Source organism: Ptychodera flava, chromosome 21, assembly GCF_041260155.1.
Source record: "Ptychodera flava strain L36383 chromosome 21, AS_Pfla_20210202, whole genome shotgun sequence".
Lineage (NCBI taxonomy): Eukaryota > Metazoa > Hemichordata > Enteropneusta > Ptychoderidae > Ptychodera > Ptychodera flava.
The window spans coordinates 3,658,655-3,679,614 of NC_091948.1; the positions used below are offsets into that span (position 1 = coordinate 3,658,655).

The 20,960-nt window shown below is 37.6% G+C and overlaps 2 protein-coding genes across 2 annotated transcripts in view; one reads left to right on the forward strand and one right to left on the reverse strand.

Moving 5' to 3' along the window:
* LOC139122173 (uncharacterized) overlaps nt 1-7,998 on the reverse strand; it is a 29,583-nt gene extending 21,585 nt beyond the window's left edge. The window contains exons 1-6 of the mRNA XM_070687593.1: nt 7,435-7,998; nt 6,783-6,925; nt 5,649-6,158; nt 4,971-5,158; nt 3,779-3,897; nt 3,188-3,361 (exon numbers count right to left, since the gene is read on the reverse strand). Of these exons, the coding sequence (XP_070543694.1) occupies nt 3,188-3,361; nt 3,779-3,897; nt 4,971-5,158; nt 5,649-6,158; nt 6,783-6,925; nt 7,435-7,780 (1,480 nt within the window). The 5' untranslated portion in view covers nt 7,781-7,998. The remainder of the gene's footprint in view (nt 1-3,187; nt 3,362-3,778; nt 3,898-4,970; nt 5,159-5,648; nt 6,159-6,782; nt 6,926-7,434) is intronic.
* A 1,751-nt stretch (nt 7,999-9,749) lies between these two features.
* Nucleotides 9,750-20,121, forward strand: LOC139121123 (protein dcd1A-like). The gene is made up of 14 exons (XM_070685770.1): nt 9,750-9,882; nt 10,586-10,718; nt 14,069-14,166; nt 14,410-14,477; nt 14,803-14,852; nt 15,394-15,452; nt 15,665-15,699; nt 16,363-16,457; nt 16,665-16,775; nt 17,220-17,314; nt 17,893-18,003; nt 18,543-18,657; nt 18,909-19,124; nt 19,361-20,121. Exons 1-14 carry the CDS (start codon nt 9,820-9,822, stop codon nt 19,381-19,383), a joined length of 1,272 nt encoding a protein of 423 aa, XP_070541871.1. The 5' UTR covers nt 9,750-9,819; the 3' UTR covers nt 19,384-20,121.
* The last annotated feature ends 839 nt before the right edge of the window (nt 20,122-20,960 follow it).

Below are 20,960 nucleotides of genomic sequence, written 5' to 3' on the forward strand. Positions count from 1 at the left end.
ATTTTGGACAAAAATTGGCAATTTTTACAATGATAACAGCCTATTGCGATAAACAAGGGACGTATTATGCAATCATTATCATTGCAATGGTAACCGCACTGCCCACCTTCCACTTGCAAGCTGAAAACTATAGCGTTCCGTCTAAAAACTGGCAATTTTTGAATCTAATTATTGACACAGGGGGCGCTCTTCTATAATTCAATCCCAGCATTATTTGCGTATGCTCCCGTTCATGTGCACGACAGTTTTCTCCCTTTATCTATATTAACGATATTTTGTATCAGCGACAATGTGCATAATAACGTTTACTGGCTAATAAAAGAGGTATATTTTATAAAAGGCATGTTATATAATAGTAATTTGTTTCGTTTTTGTTTATTTACGAGTACTCAAAAAAAGAACATGGCGGCGCCCGTGAAAGAAGGGTACACTTCCGGTTACTCGCATAGTATATTATGAATAAGCGCATGCGTAGTCAGTAAGCCGCTGGCGCGACTATTAATATTAATGTACTTGATTAGAATAGGGTGGTAACAAATGGATATGTTCGCTAGAAATTGGATTTTGGAATTTCACCAAAATGTAGATTCGCTGTACATTGGAGTCTATGAAGAAACTATGAATAATTTTTTTCAATACAAAAATAGGTAAACCTGTGTATTTATGTACTCTTGATTATTAATGTACTTGATTAGACTAGGGTGGTTACAAATGGATATGAGTGCAAGAAATTGGATTTTGGAATTTCAACAAAATGTTGATTCACTATACATTGGAGTCTACATGTATGAGGAAACTATGAATAATTTTTTTCCAATACAAAACTATCTAAATCTGTGTATTTATAGACATTTGATAATTCATTGTAAAGTACTTAGTTAGACTAGAATGGTTAAAGGTTGATATCTGTGCAAGAAATTGGATTTTTTAATTTCACCGAAATGTTGATTCACTATACATTGGAGTCTATGAGTAAACTATAAATAACATTTTTACAATGCTAAACTAAATTAATTTGTGCTTTTATAGGTGTTTGACAATTGATACAAATGAACTTGATTTAAATAGGGTATTTGAAAGTTCAGATGTTGACAACAATATTTATATTGGAATTTCACCTAAAAGTATAATTTCACTTTTCATGGTACAATTAGTCTACAGGTAACTGTTAAGTAATTTCACTGACAAAACTTGCTATATCGATGTTTTATTTGCATTTCAAGGCCTCCAGTCCTATTGCAAAGAGTTACATTACACAAGAAAAGTTACAATTTGGTATGAGATAAATATGGTATGAAACAAAGTATTTACAATCGTTAGGAAAATTAATCACTACGACATTGTTTTCGGAAATTAAATGCCTTATAATCGTTCCTTCATTTCATGATTGTAGCAAACGGTTAAATTTACAATAATTTGGATGGATATGAGTTTCACTTGAAATGTAAAGTACACGAAAGTCTTTATAGGCAGGACATTCTAATATGGCTATATCTCTAATATATAAGTAATAGGAATTGTTCATTGCCCTCAGTGAGCTCAATTTAGAGTAAGACAAGCCTCAGAATTGCCAAGTCAAGATGTTCATGTGACAGATGATTATACTTTTGTTCAGATTTACAGTTAAATGACTTCAGAGAATGAAATCATGCAGCGAATCATTTTTATCTCCCAGAATATTTCTGAACACTGAAACTGCTTTTTGACGGGACGGATACTTATGAAAATTAAGTGACCCCCTCCCCTCTGAGCTGTTTGAAAAATACATGACCCCCCCCCCCCCCACTTTGCAGTTTTCAAATTTAAGGTTAAACCCCCCCCCCCCCGGATTTGGCCGGCCCAACCCCGGCCGTAATAACTGAACGCTCCCTTAGAGTTGCAGTTTGGCCGATTGACTTAAATGCTGCAACAGAAATGTGGTCCAAATATGGTAGACATTTGATCTGTCGAACGGCCACGCTGTAAAAGTCACTGTGGTCACTCAAATCGTTTGAGTGACAATGACCTTTGCAGTTCTGACAGTTATATAGAAATGCCTCGCCGTTTTCTCGAACAAGTCTGAGAATACAAACTGATGTAAAACGGCGTCCACTGTTTAAAGCCAACACCGGTGATTATTTATGACCGAGAATGATACTTTTAAAGAAGAGAACATAAACATGGTAAGAGATAAACTCACACTACCCGACGACTTGCACATATCTTCACAAATCGTGTACAAAATGTAATGGCCGAGATGCACAAAAATGGCTGTTTACCAATGTATAAAATGAGTTCCCAAAGTTCGTTTCCTTGACCAAATGTCAAAGTAACTTTACTCAATGGCAATGATAAAAGTGACTTGAAAACGTCTCTGTATTCAAGACTATATCGTTTCTGACATAATGTTCAAAAGTTGCGCCTATATGTTTTGAAGATATCGACACAAATAAAGACACGAGGAGACGAGTTTTATATGGTTTAGTATTATTCGCTTGTGTTCAAAATTTATCATGCAATATACATTCAATTTATACATTCATACTTAATGGGAAAAGTTTTGCAAATAAAAGAACCATGGCCTTTGCTGTTTCTTTGTGGGAGTGTTTGACACCCTATTTAGCGCTCAGATCATTTGCATTTTAACATATCGATAACAAGATCAAACGTCAATAGCACACACATTCGACGTATGGCACAAGTCAAAATTTAACCTCTTTAAAACACACTGAAAACTGAAGACAGTTCCCTTATGTAAGTAAAGTTATAAATTGTCAATCTTACAGGATTATCTGCTTGAATCTCACACTTGACTTCTTCACTAATCAAAGCCTCTTCAACTACATCCATTTGTAGAGCTTAATTCAACAAGTTCAAGTGTGTTTATCGGTTTTTGATAGTTGTTTTTCTGTGAAGCGTACCAAACACCACTTATCTCTTTCATTCTTACTGTTTTGGTCTTTCATAACGCCTTTCACGGACGAGTAAAATGCTACGTCAAGATTCGAGATTTGGAATACAATATGTTTTCATGAAGTATCATTGAGCTCTATTGAAACAGTTGGATACACATATAACATAACATGCATTAGGAATGAACACTGAACGTTTTTCGGCTCTCTGATCAAACACAAAAATATTGAATTGTTAATGTTTTGTCAAATTATAGTGTTCCGTGGATCATGTGCTCTCGCAGGTCATCAAATACGGTTAATTATCAGCACTTGGTACGGTTCAGGTCTCAGCGTTAGTCCGAGAACACCCTGCTCGCTCGGCTTCTTCGTTCCCCTTGGTACGGAAAATTGAAACCGTTGAATTAGTGTAGTGAAGTAGAGAAACATTTCATGTTTCGCCAGTTGTTCTCCCATACAGACTCGACGACCTTAAAGAGTAAAAAGAAAAGAAACATTGAAGTGCTTATTAATCCCTTATACTCTCTCTCTCTCTCTCTCTCTCTCTCTCTCTCTCTCTCTCTCTCTCTCTCTCTCTCTCTCACACACACACACACACACACACATACGTGTACATCGATGTTTTGGTTCACTGTCTCGTCATGGTATCATTTGACAGGTTCACAGCCATCAGATTACAATGTCCGAATTAATGTCACTCTACATAGAGTTTATCCCAATCCCTATGGGATATCGAAGATCACTTGAAATAATTTCCTCGCATGGAATTCCGCCTTAAGGTCTTGCCATCCGTTGTATTATTTAGTAAGCCACTTTCGGTTTAAACAGTTCCTCCAAATAAAGAAAGTGATATCTTTGGACAGAGATCCTTGACATACAGTGCTTACCAGCAGAGAACGGCATGATACGGTCGATCTTTTTCACTGAATTTCGTTCATGGTCGTAAAATCTCTCCGGGGAGAATTTCTCTGGTTGAGGCCATACTTCAGCATCGTTATGGATAGACCTGGAAGTAGGATAAAAATGTTGGAGGTCTGTATTATTCATGCTGCTCACAATTGGAAGATTTCCTTTCCTTTAAAGCGCAGAATGTACGATGTTTGGCCGAATTCGCTTGTTCTGCAAAAAAGTTACCACGTATTGCAGTGTATTTGTGCTCCTAATTTTACGATTTTACCGTCTTACGATGCTATGTCTCGTTTTTTCAAGAATTTACAAAGGGTTTTTCTAATGAGGTCTACCCTACCTTAAGCAAAACATTCTCTTTTCAATAACTTGTATTGTTTTCGTAAAGATTCTGTAAAATATCCAATTTGGCAGATAATCGAATAAACGACGAGGCGTTTGATGGTGTTGTTTCAGGCACTTTCTACGCTATCTCACTAATACTAAAACCATTATTTTATTTTTGCCTCGTTCAGTTATGTACATCTGTCTTAAATTAAGTCAACTACAGAAAAATGAATTTACACGAACTCATACGGACAAAATGATATGCTCATTCGACAGAAATTATGCGAAGCCAGGACATCGTAGACTCCTGGTGAAACGACGAAGACTCCAGATGAGCTTAGGCGCTTTAAATAAAATTCTCTGTTTGCCGTCCGCGTGCTGGTAGGTTTTCAGAGATAATTAAGAAAACAAAAACAATGTTAACACAATTACATATAAAAATATCATTTTTCCAAAAGAAACCAAATAAAAATAAGCTTATATTAATAAACTTGTGTTTTTATCTGTATTTGTGGTTTTTCCCTGTCTGGCTGATAGGTTTCTAAAAATCCAAGGACGGCAAACAAAGAATTTTCTTCAAATGGGCTTACTGAAAGGGAAATATGTAGATCAAAACATGCATTCTATACAATAAGCGTCGAAGATCAATCTCGTAGCCCACTGCAAATTCAAAGTTATATGTTTCCACGTAGCGATGTTCTTGAAGTTGGTCTTGAATGTTGAAAAGAAAAAAATAGAAAGGCGTGGCAACGGTATTATATTGGTAGGTAACTTGGTACGAAAATGACGACATGCCATGCCCATACATGGCACATGCATGACGCACTTGTTAGTATTAAGGCCTACCAGAGATTGAAGTGAGCCAATGTGCCCTTTGGTATGTTGTATCCATTCAGAGTCGTGTCTACCAAAGTACGATGTGGAATTGTAAATGGCGCAATACTCCCAAGTCTTAATGTTTCCAACAGAGTCGCCTCGGTGTACGGCAGTTTTTCTCGATCTGCCAGGGTAGGCAATCGGTCGTTTCCGATAACCTGTTGAGATAAGACAGCGAGAAATTTACTCGTATATATAAACAGGGTAGGAAGTTTGTCGTTCTAGAACAGTAATAATCAATATATCTTTGTGATTGACAGCTGTATACAGTGATATGAACCGGAAATATTGGAAAAAATGCATCTTTTCAGTGAACGTAGACAATTTGATGGCAAGGCAAAGATACAGGAAGGAAATCAAATTGAACTGGTACAAATATACATAGATTATTAGATAGGTAGCTACAAAGATAGCTACATAGATACACACACGCATACACACACACATACATACATACATACATACATACATACATACATACATACATACATACATACATACATACATACGTACATACGTACATACGTACATACGTATGTACGTATGTACGTACGTACGTATAGGCTGATCGATAGGTTATTTTATTAACCTTTCTATGAACAACGTTATCATGAAATTATCTGACATTGGGTGTAATTCTTTTAATACCTTTGTTATTTCTTGATAAACTCTTTCTTGTACTTTGGGATGGTTCATCATGAACAATATTGTCCAACTTAGCGTTGTTGATGTTGTCTCCGTTCCAGCCGCAAATAAGTCAAGAAGGACATGCTCTAACTGCGCATCCGAAAATACAACTTCCATCTCCTTTTCGTTCGCGGCCTCAACAAGATATGCGTCGATAAAGTCCCGGATGTTGTCTTCGTCCAGTGTGGAACGGTGCTTCTTGATTTGATCCCGACAGAATTGCTTGACTTGCTCGGAGGAATGGACGAATTCGTTCGTACTCTTTCGGAAGAACAATCGGAGTGGTGGTGGGAGCGCGTCCACAAAAATAGTTTTGCCTACTAGAGAAAGCCAGTTGATCAAGTGATGTAGTATGTGACGAAATTCTGTGTCACCATACTGAAATCTCTCTCCAAAGGCGATAGAACATATCACATTGGATATGCTTCGGTCGAAGATGTTTCCAATATCAGAAGACTTGCCAACAAGTGACTGTAAAGGAATTGAACAAGAATGCATCGGTTTCAATCTGTGGCAAAACGCGTCAAACATACATGTATGTATGTATGTATGTATGTATGTATGTATGTATGTATGTATGTATGTATGTATGTATGTATGTATGTATGTATGTATGTATGTATGTATGTATGTATGTATGTATGTATGTATGTATGTATGTATGAATGTATGTATGTTTGTATGTATGTATGTATGTATGTATGTATGTATGTATGTATGTATGTATGTATGTATGTATGTATGTATGTATGTATGTATGTATGTATGTATGTATGTATGTATGTCCTTATCACATTTTCAATTTAAATGTGAGGTTTAAGGAACATCGTTGGACGTGTTTTGCCACCGATTGATTTCGGTGTTCTTTATCTTTAATCGGCCACCCACATTAATGCTAACTTACATATATCATAATGAAAGTGTTATGTGCCGTTTACCTGTGATATTGAATTGAATTGTTATCTGGACTGAAATAAATCCAACGTTCGAGGGCGCTCTCTACGCTCCGCAAGAGAGGAGTGTAGAGAGCGCCCTCCCCCAGAGGGGAGTGTAGAGAGCGCCCTCGAACGACAAATTTTTCTGTCTAATTATTACCTTGAATTCACCAACCAACGCAACTACTTCTTCCATTATTTTGCTTTCCATACTTGTCTTGCCAAACCCGAATCCTCTAAGAGTCGTGTGGGCAAACTTTCGTTGGCGTTGCCACTCGTCTGTGAAATGACCGTCTACGATGCCTGTGTAAGAAATAGATAGGTTTTAAGGATAGGTCTACTTGATATCCGGAACTGAGAAGCAGCATGCATTCTTGAAATTTGTTCCACAACCTAAAACTTCATGAAGGCTAAGTTAGATACTCGTATATCGACCAGCTCACACTAAAGAGGGCCGAGATGTCTGATGAGTCCCGGTTGCAACTGTGTGTCGATTCTCAACCTACCCACCTCTCTGACCTAACATAATTAAGACCGGTCCAAGGCTGACAGAAAGCGTTGATATTGTTTTTTTAAACAGGGCTGACCCCGAGGCGACCTAAACTCTGAAGTGTGAGCGTAATATATCGATAATATCCATTATGCTCTTGCTGTGATATTGATATTATAAATACGAAGAAATGAATGTTTGCTCTGTTTCGATTGTACCGCAAACCAAAACCAGTCATACGAACAGACTTATACGAAACTTAAACAGAATCATGAGAAATTACGATTCCATTGCACGATTTATGAGAAACGCTGACTTGTACCTAAATTGTGTTCATTAAAAAGGCTTAACAACCAAGTTTTAGGACGATCAGCAAAATCGGTCCCTTTTTTGACCAGTGCTTCTCTTGTCGCCTTCATTCCGTTGATAATCACTACTGGTTCTCCATTCAGTTTCAGGCTGTACACATCGCCATACTTGCGTGACAGATTCATCCAGTTCCTGTAAGGAGTTGTAGGTGAAGCCATCAGGGCACTTCCGATGATCGGCAACCCCCATGGTCCTGGCGGGAAATTCGCACATGGAGCCTGGTAGTGTCGGATGGTTATCCAGACGACAAGTGCTACAAGCAGCAGTTCCAATATGGACAGCGGGTCTGTTGGTATCATGGCGTCCGATTTCCAGCTATATCAAGCGTATTCGAGCTATATCTTCCCTTGTATTGAATCCAAAGGTCTCTCAATTTAACAATTACGTTGGTGTATAAGTAGTTCGGTTCATCGAACTCCGTTACATTGTAATGGATCACGGTGTAGCGGAGAGGTTACAATCCATGACCTGATTTTTTGGTTGCTCGGACTGAGGGACTTTGTACAAAGCTACGATCATACAGATTATAACCTGGACTCCGACCGTCGGTCACTTAGCCAGTATTGTCAATATGACGTATGGCTGACCGAATTACAGACTTTTGTTTGCTTTTAACCCTTAATGCATTCATTCGTGTATGTTAGATTTTCGTTCAAAGTACGCCATCCCTTACCTGCACTAATACAAGTCTCATGCTAGTGTAACGTCAAACGGTATCAATGGCATTCGTGTCAATAAAAGCAAATTGCTTTTGGGTACATCCCAGATTTCGTGTCTCGACCAATCAGATCGCTGTATTTGTACCATCAATATACTGATATATGATTGTGAATATCGTATTAAGAGGTTATGGATGTAATATTGTATGAGAAACGAATGAGATGAACTTCTAAACTATAGAAACGATTAACTGTAAATTTTGGTAGAATTTTCGTCACGTTGGTTCCAGAAAACAAACATATTTTCCTCATCCTCTTCCTGAAGTATTGAAATACAAAGTATAAGTATGGCACACACAATGCGTTGTTTACCATGTGCAAATGTCACTATAGACAAGGGAATGCTCGTCCACAATAAATATCAGTTGTCAACGATGATATTTGACATTGTACACATAAAGGTTGGGTTGATAAGATATACACTGGGCATTTGGACATGCTTAGGTAAATACTAAATACCCTGAAACACTGGTAAATACATCAAAAGTGACATCAACAGATTTTACCATTGCAAAATCTGTCCAGACGTAACAGTATTGATCCTGAACGCCGGAGTATATTAAATTGTGAGGTAAGGAAAGCGACGCTTTGCCGCATGCTTTCTTACAACCTGAACGCTCGCCACAAAGCGGTGAAAGGTCAACATATCAACATCCAGAAACGGCCTAAGTTTTATACAAGCCTAAATGTTTAATGACAGGAACTTTGCAAGAGCCTTACAGGTAAAAACTCAGTATTGACCAAATCACTATGAATGCATAAAGTCATTTATGTATGGATCCCTGATATGAACATGTTTACAGTGGCAATAATGAATTATTATTATCTATGCTATATGGATACTTTTTTGCAAAGTTTAATGAACGATGGAATTATGACCAGTTCGTAGGATTCCAAAGAGAAGATGATACAGGGTTTGGATCAATCGTGTACAGAACCGTCATACACCATTTTTGTCGGATAATTATTAAATCAGTGCCCAGACATCTAGGTTAGCCGTCAGTCGGAAGACGGAAATTGTACCTTGCGCTCTTTAGGACTTGAAGGAACTCTTCTCTGTACATGCGCAGAAAAGATGTTTTCAAAAGATGTTGGCATAATTTTTCAAGATATTTTTTCATGAGCGTCCAGACAACAGTCTAAGATTGTCTGATTACGGAACACTGTATGTGATGGCAGAATTTAGCGGTATAAATAATTTTACACATACATAACATTCTGTTTATTTGGTGGTGGGAGTGGAAAGAGTAGAAAAACTAATACACATAGTCGGCGGGAGGGGAACAGTTTCATATCGTTGTGTAGTTAGAGTTATATTTCCGTACAGCTTTCATTCCAAAGATTAATAAATATCATTCAAAATTTAGAAAAGCATAAAATAAAGAGCTCTGATTGCAAATTTCTCAAAAAGCCCTGTACGGTTAGCTCTGTACTGTTAGTCTTGTTGACGTCACTCATATCTGATAATCAATAGGCCTTATCATTCGTCATGCGCATCATGCAGTGCTCTGAGTACCAAGGTTCAACTTTGTGAAGAACGACACTTCACTACCGTAGGTGGCGCATCTGTCAAACCCATTATACTCCTCACCAAAACAATCACACTCCTCTGCACAACAATGAACAGAGTCGTGTTGGGTTTTCTCTTGATCGTGGCTGTCGTGGCTTCTTCAAACGCCGGGGTAAGTGGAGGTTAACTTGCTACCTAAACTGCTGACCACTTTTATTGTACAATATCAGCACAAAGAAAGAGTATGTCATTATTTGCTAGTATGTTGACAAGGAAATGTTGTAAAGTACAGGATGTTCGAGTGAGCTTACTGTTGAACATCCATTGGACTGGTAGGTATAGCAATTCATCTCAAGGGGAACCACAATTTAGGCATGGACATGCGGACGTTTCTATTTTGACGCGTTTGTGGAAGAGAGCGGACCGAGTATTTCCAAGTGTTTAAAATGTGACCATCACGAGACTGTGTAGTGTCCGCCCAGAGACTGAAGGTCAAACTTCATAGTTCACCACATTTTGGTCTTCCCAGTGTCAACCTGCACAAACACTTCTATATGAAGTATTAAATGCAGTGTTCCAAACAATGTCGGGAAAAACAGTCACCGACGACAGCAAAGCAAAATGCAGGAACATTTTTCTCGACAGATAGAATAGCTCGGTTGGTGGCTTTTTATTGTTCGAAATTTTGTTGTTTGTGACTGCAGAAAACTCCATACGTCAAGTTCTAAAATGCTGGAGAGAGAGAGAGAGAGAGAGAGAGAGAGAGAGAGAGAGAGAGAGAGAGAGAGAGAGAGAGAGAGAGAGAGAGAGAGAGAGAGAGAGAGGCTTAACTTTTATTAACTTATTAACTTATTTCAAACGTTTTCATAATTTAGCCCGATCCGCATGCGAAGCCCAATTTGAACCCAATACAGACGGACAAGCCACTGCTCGTCCGGCAAACCAAGAATGCAAAATTGTACACTGTGGGCAAAGGAGACGATGCATTCAACGTTGTCCACGTCTGGGGTAAGAAATCATGAGATCTAGATCTCTTTAATCTCTCAATTTATTTCAAGGTGTTATTTACTTGCAAAGATTCAATGTGCATTCACACAGCACTGTTCACACACTGAAAGATGCTTGGCTCAAATATGCTGCCCATTCCCCTGCTCAATTATAATGTCTTTCAACTTCAGGGAACCAATCTTGAAATCCACCTTGACATTGTTTTCACTTACACTAATTTAAAGGGACAGTAACTTTAACTTTTGATAGTATTTTCATTATTCTTATCCTAGAAAACACGCATATTTCCATATTCTAAAAAGTATATCGAAATACAAATTAAACATTATCGTTAAATTCTCGTCAAGACTAAAACTTTAGTCAAAAACATTTGACTTTATGGGTTGCGTAAAAATGTGATTTTAGGAGTAGAAATGAAAATGCACTTTACAAATAGAAGAAAATATTGGAAAAATGCAACAAAAGTTGTACCTTAATGGAACTTTAAATGCAAAGTTATAGGAGTCGCTCCTATCGCTGAGTTATGTCAAGTGGCGAATCGATGCTCGAACGAAGCTTGCTAGTATGACATTTGAATATTGTAATACTGTGACAAATTAAAATGTCTTGTGTTTGCCAAGATGTGCGCACATTGGCGATGGTTGGTGGTTATACATGTCTTCATTCAGCGGATTATGTTACAGAGAAGAGATGGCCACACTGCGTCTTAACTTAGTATCTTCATTGAAGACCGAGTCCCTTTACTTTCAATGTAGAAAAGTACAGGACTCGTTATACATTGGGAAATTTTCAAAGCGGCTCGTTGTGATTATGTAAAGATGTTGAGAGAAGCGCACGCTGTATACCATCGTAATCGAATTGAAAGTGCTGATCAACGGTCCCTTTTTGATATCATTGACAGCATCATCGGGAGTAAGAACGCCACAACAGTAATTTTCCGGACTCTGAACTGTCCAATTTACCAGATGCTTTGCTAACTTTTTTCAATCCAAAATTTAAAAACTACGTTCACATTTACCGGTTGTTACTTCATTTGATTGCCAAAGTGTAAATTATTCATTCTCACTTTTCTCTCCTGTTACAATTGAGTTGGTTTCAAAGCTCATGAACACCATGCCACCAAAGTCTTCTATGATATATCCAATTCCTGCCACATTCTTAAAGCAGTGTTGTGACCAGGTGGCACCAGCTGTTTGTCAAATTGTAAACAAGTCTTTACTCAATGGTGAATTTCCAGGTTCCTGTAAAAATGCTATTGTTCATCCGTTACTCAAAAAGGCAAATCTGGACCCAAATATTCTCAGTAATTATCGCCCTGTGTCAAATTTAACCTTTCTGTCAAAACTAATTGAGCGCGTAGTTTCCACTCGATTGAACGCATACCTACATAACAACAATTTATTCGCTAAGTGTCAGTCTGCCTATAGGGCGGGTTACAGCACAGAAACTGCCCTCATTAGAGTTCAGAATAACGTACTACGCTCTTTAGATAAACGTACAGATATGTAATTTTGATTTTTCTCGACCTTTCTTCTGCTTTTGATACGATTGACCATGCCATTCTGTTACACAGGCTGCGTCACCGGTTTGGCATTACATGTATTGTTTTTACACTTTCAATTCTTACATTACGGGGCGTACACAGTCTGTTTGCGTCAAGTCAATCCTGTCGGAAGAACAGTTGTTGTCTTGTGGTGTTCCTCAAGGTTCTGTCCTTGGACCAATTCTCTTGAGTCTTTATGTGGCACCCCTGGAGGACATTATTAACAAACATGGTTTAGATTACATGATGTATGCTGACGACACCCAATCCTATATTACATGCGATGGTAACCAGGTTCCCATCGCCACGATCGAGTCGTGTTCAGACGAGATTCGGGGATGGATGAGGGTCAATATGCTTACACTCAATGACGGTAAGACAGAGGTTGTACATTTTTCCTCGAAATTTGGGATTGTGAGAACTGTCCCTCGTTGTAATTTTCGGATTGGTGATGTCAGTGTATATCCATCTGAATCAGTTCGCAATCTAGGTGTTACAATGGACTCTGCCTGCACCATGTCAGACAATGTTACAAATATTTGTAGATCAGCATGACATGCAATTTGGAGGTAAGGAAAGATTCGTGATCTTCTTGACCAACGAACTAGGGAGAAACTTGTCCATGCCTTCATTACATCACGTTTAGATTATTGCAACAGTCTTCTTTTTGGTCTTCCGAACTTTGAAATACGTAAACTCCAGCCTATTCAAAATTCAGCCGCTCGGCTTGTTAGTAGAAAGAAGAAAAAGGACCACATAACACCAGTACTACAAAATTTACATTGGTTTCCAGTCCAGAAACGAATTGATTTTAAAATTCTTTGTTTCACATACAAAATCATTACAGGCCAAGACCCCGACTATCTAGCAGAAATGCTTACAGTACGTCATACTGGTCGTACACTTAGGTCCCAGTCCATGGTGCGATCATTTTGCATCAGCCTGTTTGCAACACGGCTTTTATGGCAATAGAGCCTTTTCTGTATGTACTCCCCATTTGTGGAATACTTTACCATTTGAGATAAGGCTTGCTAATTCTTATAACAATTTAGAAGTCAGTTAAAAACTTTATCTTTTTAGATCATTTTATTCCTAGACATGTTTTAATTTTATCTCTTTGCGTTTTATTGGTGTTTTCTCGCAATTTGTATTTATAAATAAATTTACCTCTTTTTTAGTGTTATGTAAAGCGCATTGAGATTTTTAAAATTTAATGCGCTCTATAAGAAATAATATATTATTATATTATTATTATTATTATTATATTATTATTATATTATTATTACTACTATTATTATTATATTTTCAAAGGATGGTCATTAATGTTTGTTGTTTGATTGGATTTGCATTTTAATTTAGTCACAATTTTTGCTATGTAGACATTATATCTCCTTGGAAGATGAACGGATCAAGTAGACAAGATCAATGCTAACTATAAAACAATATGATATTGCAAAACAAAAATCAAGTTCGTTGTTCGTTGATATGATCTCCTAAAATGTCACAACTGTCTTTTCTATTCTCATGACGGATAGAAGGCGAGCATAAATTTCCTGTACGAATGACTTATCAGTGTCACTTGACACAGGCAGGTCCGTGCTCTACGCTACTTTTCACCGATGGAAATTGGTATGTCTCCTAGTGTGGACATATCAAGTATACGCTTTGCGAGATAACACCTTCAGGAAGTCCTTCCACTGGGTATACTCGAAATGTACGCATGACATTGCAAACTTGTCCAAAGTACGACAAAGTGATGAGAATGGGCAAGCATTTCACTTACTCAATCTTCCTTTTTCCTGCCTAGGAAGTCCATATGAGATGGGTTTTGCACAGGGCACCATCTTAAAAGAAGAAGCAACGAAGTTTGTCAATGACGTATGGAAATACCTAGAAGACACAGTCGTAAGCGTCAGATATTGTATGAAAATACAATAACTAATATTTGTGACGATAAGACAGTTCCTTGCTATACTGCCAACGTTTTCATTGAATCATTCTTTCATTTTCATCCAATATTGTTGTTTCACTGAAGTTATTTTATACTTTCGGATTGTTTCGATTTAATTGTTTCTCTCAGTTTTGAAGCTCGTTATTACATAAACAATTAGATTCTACAATGATCTTCCTTTTGTTTTACATGTAAAGGTGGAAGCAATCAACAGCACTGTACCATTCTTCGCTGGTTGGTTCCTTAAGGACGTCGCTGATTTCGGGTACGGAATGAAAGTTATACCTCGAAGAGTTTGCTCGTTATATTTTAGATGTGTCTTAATTGTTACACTTTGATTGTAGTTGACCGCCTCGCCCTCCCGTTGTCCTGTCCTTTCTGACCAGTACATCTCGGTCCTTTCTGACCAGTACATCTCGGTCCTTTCTGACCAGAACATCTCGTTTGCCTTGACTTTTTCTCAAGGTTTCTGTCACTCCGTTCAGTCTTTGCTAGGGTCATCTGACCATCTATCTTTTCTCTGTATTAAAGCCAGTCTCTTTAACAATGCCAAGTTCTTAAAATCCCGTTGTTGTGTGTTTCCTCTATAGATTGGATCTGGCTCTGGATCTTGAAATTCTAGCCACAGAGAAATACACAGGTGAGATTTACAACGTATAGTATTTACTGATAAACGCTATACTTAATCATCGCCTATGAATTTGGATTATGCCAAGTGCCAATGCCGGTCATTGGTTCAGCAAAAACTGAATAATGTTGTCATAAAGTCATGTTCAAAATGCGCGGTAGGTCGATATCATCATCACCATCTGGTAGAGCGTTGAACAGTATTATCACATGTACAGAGTAATGTTTAGAATGCGCAGTTGGTCGATATTTTCATATACAATATGGACTGTAATAGACGTTAGGGATTTTGCTATGTTGAACGAATGTTAATAGGAGACGAAACAATCCTTTTTACAAACAATTAAATCTGTAGCTTGAAAACAATACCGTATCTGTTTAAAGAAGTGAAACATTATTTATCCTGTGCACTCTTGCGTTTAAAATCGTCATCAATGCAAACTGTTGCGTCACCAAAATTGTATCGCACAGAGAATGACATTTTATTATTCATTAGAGAATAACAATGATCTCATTAGAGCAAAATGATGAAAGACTTTTTTAATCTATTATAGGAAAGTATTTCCTTGACGAACTACGAGGTTTGGCTGATGCTAGTGGCCTGAGTGAACAGGTAAACTTTGCGTATATTGACTTTTTTACAAAACCTAATTGGACTCGTGACGCGAACTATCCACAGAGTGGCAAGTTTATCCGTTCAGTAATCATCTTTGATATTTTGTCATTTTCGTTGGTTTTCACTGGTCTCCTCTTGAACGTACACAGTATAATGTTCATTGGACAACAGATATTAATAGAATTTATGTTTAACTCGCTGTTCCGCAGAAACTGAAGAGAATTCATATGCTTGGAGAGATAACGTAAGTGTATTCTGTATTCATTCGAAGTAAAAATGTTTATTCCTAAACTTAAATCATTCGAAAACCTTGGTAATCATTCTAGCTATTGGTTATTTTTGTTTATTTGTCATTTTTAATAGAATAACAGCGAAAAGCTGTTTTGTTAATATTTGTCAATAAAGAGCAGTTTATTTATTTGTTTGTTTGTTTGTTTGTTTGTTTGTTTTTTGATATGTATTTCCGATGGTTAGGGTTAGGGTTGGGCTTAAGTTAGGGTTAGGCTTAAGTTAGGGTTAGGGTTAGACTTATATATAGAGGGAATGAATATTAAGCCTAACGCTAACCCTAACCCTAACCCTAACCCTAACCCTAACCATCGGAAATACATATCAACAAACAAACAAACAAAGAAATAAATAAACTGCTCTTTATTGACAAATATTAACAAAACAGCTTTTCGCTGTTATTTTATTAAATAACAAATAAACAAACACAAACACATACACACACAAACAAACAAACACAGACACAAATAAACAAGGAGTAAGAGCCCCTGTGGTTATTCGTGTATTGCTCTCATTCTTCTAAGACTTAACACGTGAGTATGTGTCACAGCATTGGCTATTGTACGTAGGGAATATGGAACGAAATCCTGACCAGGCCATGTAATTGTTCTGCTTACAGCAAGGGAACATGCTCAATGTTCGGCGCATGGGGAAAAGCTGTACCAGTACCAGGAACCGTCCTACAACTGAGGGCACTCGATTGGAATGTAGACGGTATATATATTTTTATCAGCGTTTTTTAAAAGAATTTAAAACATATAGACTAGAGGCCGGACAAACGGACAAACAGACAGACAGGACAAGGCTTCTGTTCAAAGTGAGCTCTGTGAAAACAAATTTAAAAATATTGCAACGTTTACAGCAACATCATACCAAATTTCGAAATGTAAGATTTGACTTCTTTACTCGTTGCCCATGCAGGACCTTTCAAGAACCATCCTCAAGTCACGGTGTACCATCCTGACTCCAGCGGTGACAATGGACACGACTTTGCTAACCTTGGCTGGACTGGTTGGATAGGATCTATAACAGGTTCAGTGACCGACCTAAATCTCACTTACTTTCAGAGATCACGGTTCTACCCGAGGTTTCACGATTCTAAACTTCGAATTTCAACGAGTATATGTCATAAGCAGACTTTCTATTCACAGAGTTTAAACGTGCGAACATTTTCAAAATGACGGAGTAGAATTTCTTGAATTCTTTTTCAATCATTGCAAAGCATTTATGGCGATAAAAAAACTATTATTATGGCTTCTTCTTGTACTTTCCACACACAGTAGAAATTCTCCATAATTATCATCGAACTATACAAATCACTGCAGCACATATTACATTTAGTTGCGATGCCAAGTTCGGAATGACCCAGAAACTTTGTTCGTCAATAATTTTAGAACGTTAAAGTGTTTAATGTAAATTTGAAATTCGAGTGTGAGTCAGAGCACACCCTCTCTTAAGTATTTTATTTCCTATTAGGAATGTCATCGAAGCAGATGGCGATCAGTGAGATTGGAATCGTCGATGCTGACGACACATGGGGCCAAGAATCCAGATTTGGAGTGCCGTTTACTGTGAGTTCACATACGATTTGCGTTCTTTATCCAGAAAGCAGTCGCGTGTCAGCTACTACAGAACGAGAAATGATAATGATGATGATGGTAGTGGTGGTGGTGGTAGTGGTGGTGATGATGATAACAAAACGTGTGACTTTGGGCCAAGGGAATATCATGAAAATATCAAAATGAGTAGTAGATGTTTAAATAATTCCTAAGATCGTAATTAAGCAATGAAGAGAAAGTATATTAAGGCTACTGACATTAGTTTTCATTGCAGATTTATGTTTTACATTTCAATTAGCTTTCCTGTCCACTGCTTGTTCACTATTTTAGTCTATTTTACGACCAGTATTTCAGAATTTGTTAGGAATTACAAAACTCGTAACTAATCACAAACGTCAGACATTCACAATACGGTTACATTTAACCATGGAAGATTGACCCCCATGCCGTCCACGACTCTCCAGAAAACCATTTTACATCGTAGCGCTTAAAGTATTCAATATTTACCTTTCCGTAGAAAATTACACTTTGTTACATAACAGATGTCAGTGTAGCTGATATTTCATGTTTTTATATTCTCTTCTCCACAGTATTTACTGCGTGACATTTTGCAATTCGACTACACAGTCGACGATTCCATCAATCGCATCGCCAATGCCCATAGGACATGTCATCTCCTAATGGGAGTCGGTGATGGAAAGGTGAGTATTTGACTGAATGAATGACATTTATACGTCATCAGAAACAGGTATTATGAAAGGAATGATGTCGCTTCTGAGCTGAGCGATCAGGGGAGAATTTTCGAACAACAATTAACAGGGTTATTTCATTTATGCGACCTGAGAGATTAAATTTGCCGCCTTCTGAACGAGTGGCAGAGAATATTTGCATTGTACCTTCAGCGCGAGTTCAGGGAATGAATTCATTAAACGTTGAAAGTGGTTCAATTGAGTTCCTAACAGTGACTGATGGCCGAAACCTTACTGACACGGACAGGAGTTTATCAAATATTTTACCTTCCACGTCAACTTTGAATGTCATATTGTCACAAATCCGACATGCACAGAAGGAAATTTAAGTCAAACGATAGGGGCGTACTTATCAGTAGGATACGTATACTTTTTCTCGTAATTGATGCGCAATGCTTAGCATGCAAGTTTTATCTTCGATTGCATCTTAGAAGATGCTATATTCCTATATTATAGTGAAAAACTTGTTGTACATTCCCTCCTTTCTATAGCTTGGTACTTTCCGAGGCGTTCAATACTCGGCCGGAGTGTCCAATTTCTATGACGACAAGAATATGTTGCCTCAAGGTGACTGGCACCCTCGCATTGATGGCGCTGTCTACTGGAGTAAGTGGTCTAATTTTGAGCATCACTTCCAGTATTTATATATACAATTATTCATCAGAAGCATCTCTCTCTCTCTCTCTCTCTCTCTCTCTCTCTTCTCTCTCTCTCTCTCTGACATTAATTTCCATAAAGTCTCCGTTTTGATAAGTTTCACAGACTCATTCAATATTCTATGGCGAAATTGTGCAAAAATGGGGCAAAATCAATATTGGAGGTTCTACTATCACATCTCTCATCGTGTCTTACTCCAGGTATGGGATGGCAACACAAGAGTTTTGACACGGTGTTCGCAAGGCAGCTCCAGAAATACCACGGTAACATAACAGCGGCCAATACTATCAGAGACTTGGTTTCCATAATCCAGAGTGGCGATTCCCACTGCGCCGTTTATGACCTCAACCAAAACTACATGTACGTCGCGAATGCAAGGAAAGACGGCGCCAGCGGACCATTGCAAGCTACAATAGGTATGGTTGAAAGATGTGTCTCTCGTAATATCTTTTGACATCTTATTTCTCACGTTGATCTGCTGCGCAATTTCGCTTACACAAACCTGATCTCATATGGCAGTAACACTCAGATAAACAGTTCATAAACAGACATAATATGAATGCTGTAGACAGATGTTTCTAAGCCATGTCTGTTTTCTTGATTGATCTTGGCTCTAATCGAAATGTCTTTCTTTGTGTTTTCTATCTTTCAGAGCATTCATTCGCCTTGACATGAAAGAGCTGTTCAGCGAACAAAAAACATCATTATAATAATTGACTTCCTGCACAATTATTTTTTCAGTTTGTTATTTGTTTTCGTTCAGTTTGTTATTGGCTTAGTTTTTGTTTTCTCTCCGGCTGGGTCAGCAGTGAGGATTCACTGACGGATAATCATGGCAATCATCTGAGAACTATGTCAAGATTCTGCTGATCAAAAATGTTGTACTTTCAATCGCATAAAATTTTTAACGGTTTCGTTCATGATAATTTGGGACTTCGAGGCCAAAAGTTTCTCAGCATCCGTTCAGCTTCTTTGATGGCGGTGTTCATTTTTACTTTTTCGCTCTTTGATTTACAACCATTAGTCAATACAGAAGAATTACTCACTGGAATGATATTATTATAATGCATTTACACATATATTGGCTGTGTATCTGAAAATCTTGATACAGTATTTTGCCTTTTTTGCTTTTCAATTGATATATGCCACAACAAAAAACAGTTTCAAATACTGTAAGCAAAACCACACCCTATGCCAAATATTTTCATTGTTATTGTATCGTTACAATGTCATTTTAACTAAAAATGACATTGTAGTTGTCACGAATATTTTTTAAAACTGCACCAACATAAATCGTGCAGTTTATTGATAATTACAGTTTCGTGATATGTTGTGACTTTGTAATCAATTGCACCACACTTCTTGAAATGTTGTAAATAAACTTGTTTTTAAAAGAAACAGAAAATGAATCAATTTTGCGTTTAATATGAAAAACGCCAAATCATAGACTCGTTATATAGTCTCCGACGCGATTTTGATTAAGACTGCGAAAACATGAATGCTCACGTGGAAACATAAATAGCATGACATCAATCTAATTTCATCGTTTTGTCTGAGTCTCTGCTTTTAGACCAATAGAAAATAGCTCTTTCTCCCTATTTGTACATTTGGTTTTATTAACTTTGATATACTTGACTGATCAAAGGGAGAAAAACATTCACTTCATCTGATTGCTATAACCTAATCCAAGCCTTCAGAACTACAAAATATTTACCGACTTTTGAAATTCAAAACTTCCACCACACTAGCACTAACTCTATGGGGACTTTGAATTTTTCGATTTTCACAAGACAAGCAGGTGAAAAAATTATAGCTTTAAAATTAGCCGCCATAATCGGTAGGTTAAAAGAGTTTTGTCCGAATATCTGTCCCCAAGGCGCGATCTACTTTACTAAGGGTTATTGGTTCTGTTGACAAGGCAAAGCAATAAAGATCCCTGCTTTCTCTGTCATTATACAAACACTGTGTAGACTTTGATAATCCGGCTTCAAGTTGAAAGAACTTTAAGGTGATCCTACACCCCTGGTGTACTCACATGACTCATCACATTGTCTTCGTTGGGTCACAGTCCCCGTGGATGGTTACAAATAACTGATAAAAGTTACAAAGTCCCTGAGTCAAGTAGGAGTATATCTTCTACAACAGAGAATGAGTCGTTATTTTGAGTTCTTAGCCTAGTTTTGTAATGACGTTTGTTGATTTGTCATCATGACACAAATGGTAGAGTTCATGCGATATAAACTTTATGATAG

Coding starts and splice junctions, on each gene's coding strand:
- LOC139121123 (XM_070685770.1), top strand. CDS start 9,820: ATGAACAGAGTCGTGTTGGGTTTTCTCTTGATCGTGGCTGTCGTGGCT. Junction 14,478..14,802: donor AAGGACGTCGCTGATTTCGG/GTACGGAATGAA, acceptor TTTCCTCTATAG/ATTGGATCTGGCTCTGGATC. Junction 16,776..17,219: donor TTGGATAGGATCTATAACAG/GTTCAGTGACCG, acceptor ATTTCCTATTAG/GAATGTCATCGAAGCAGATG.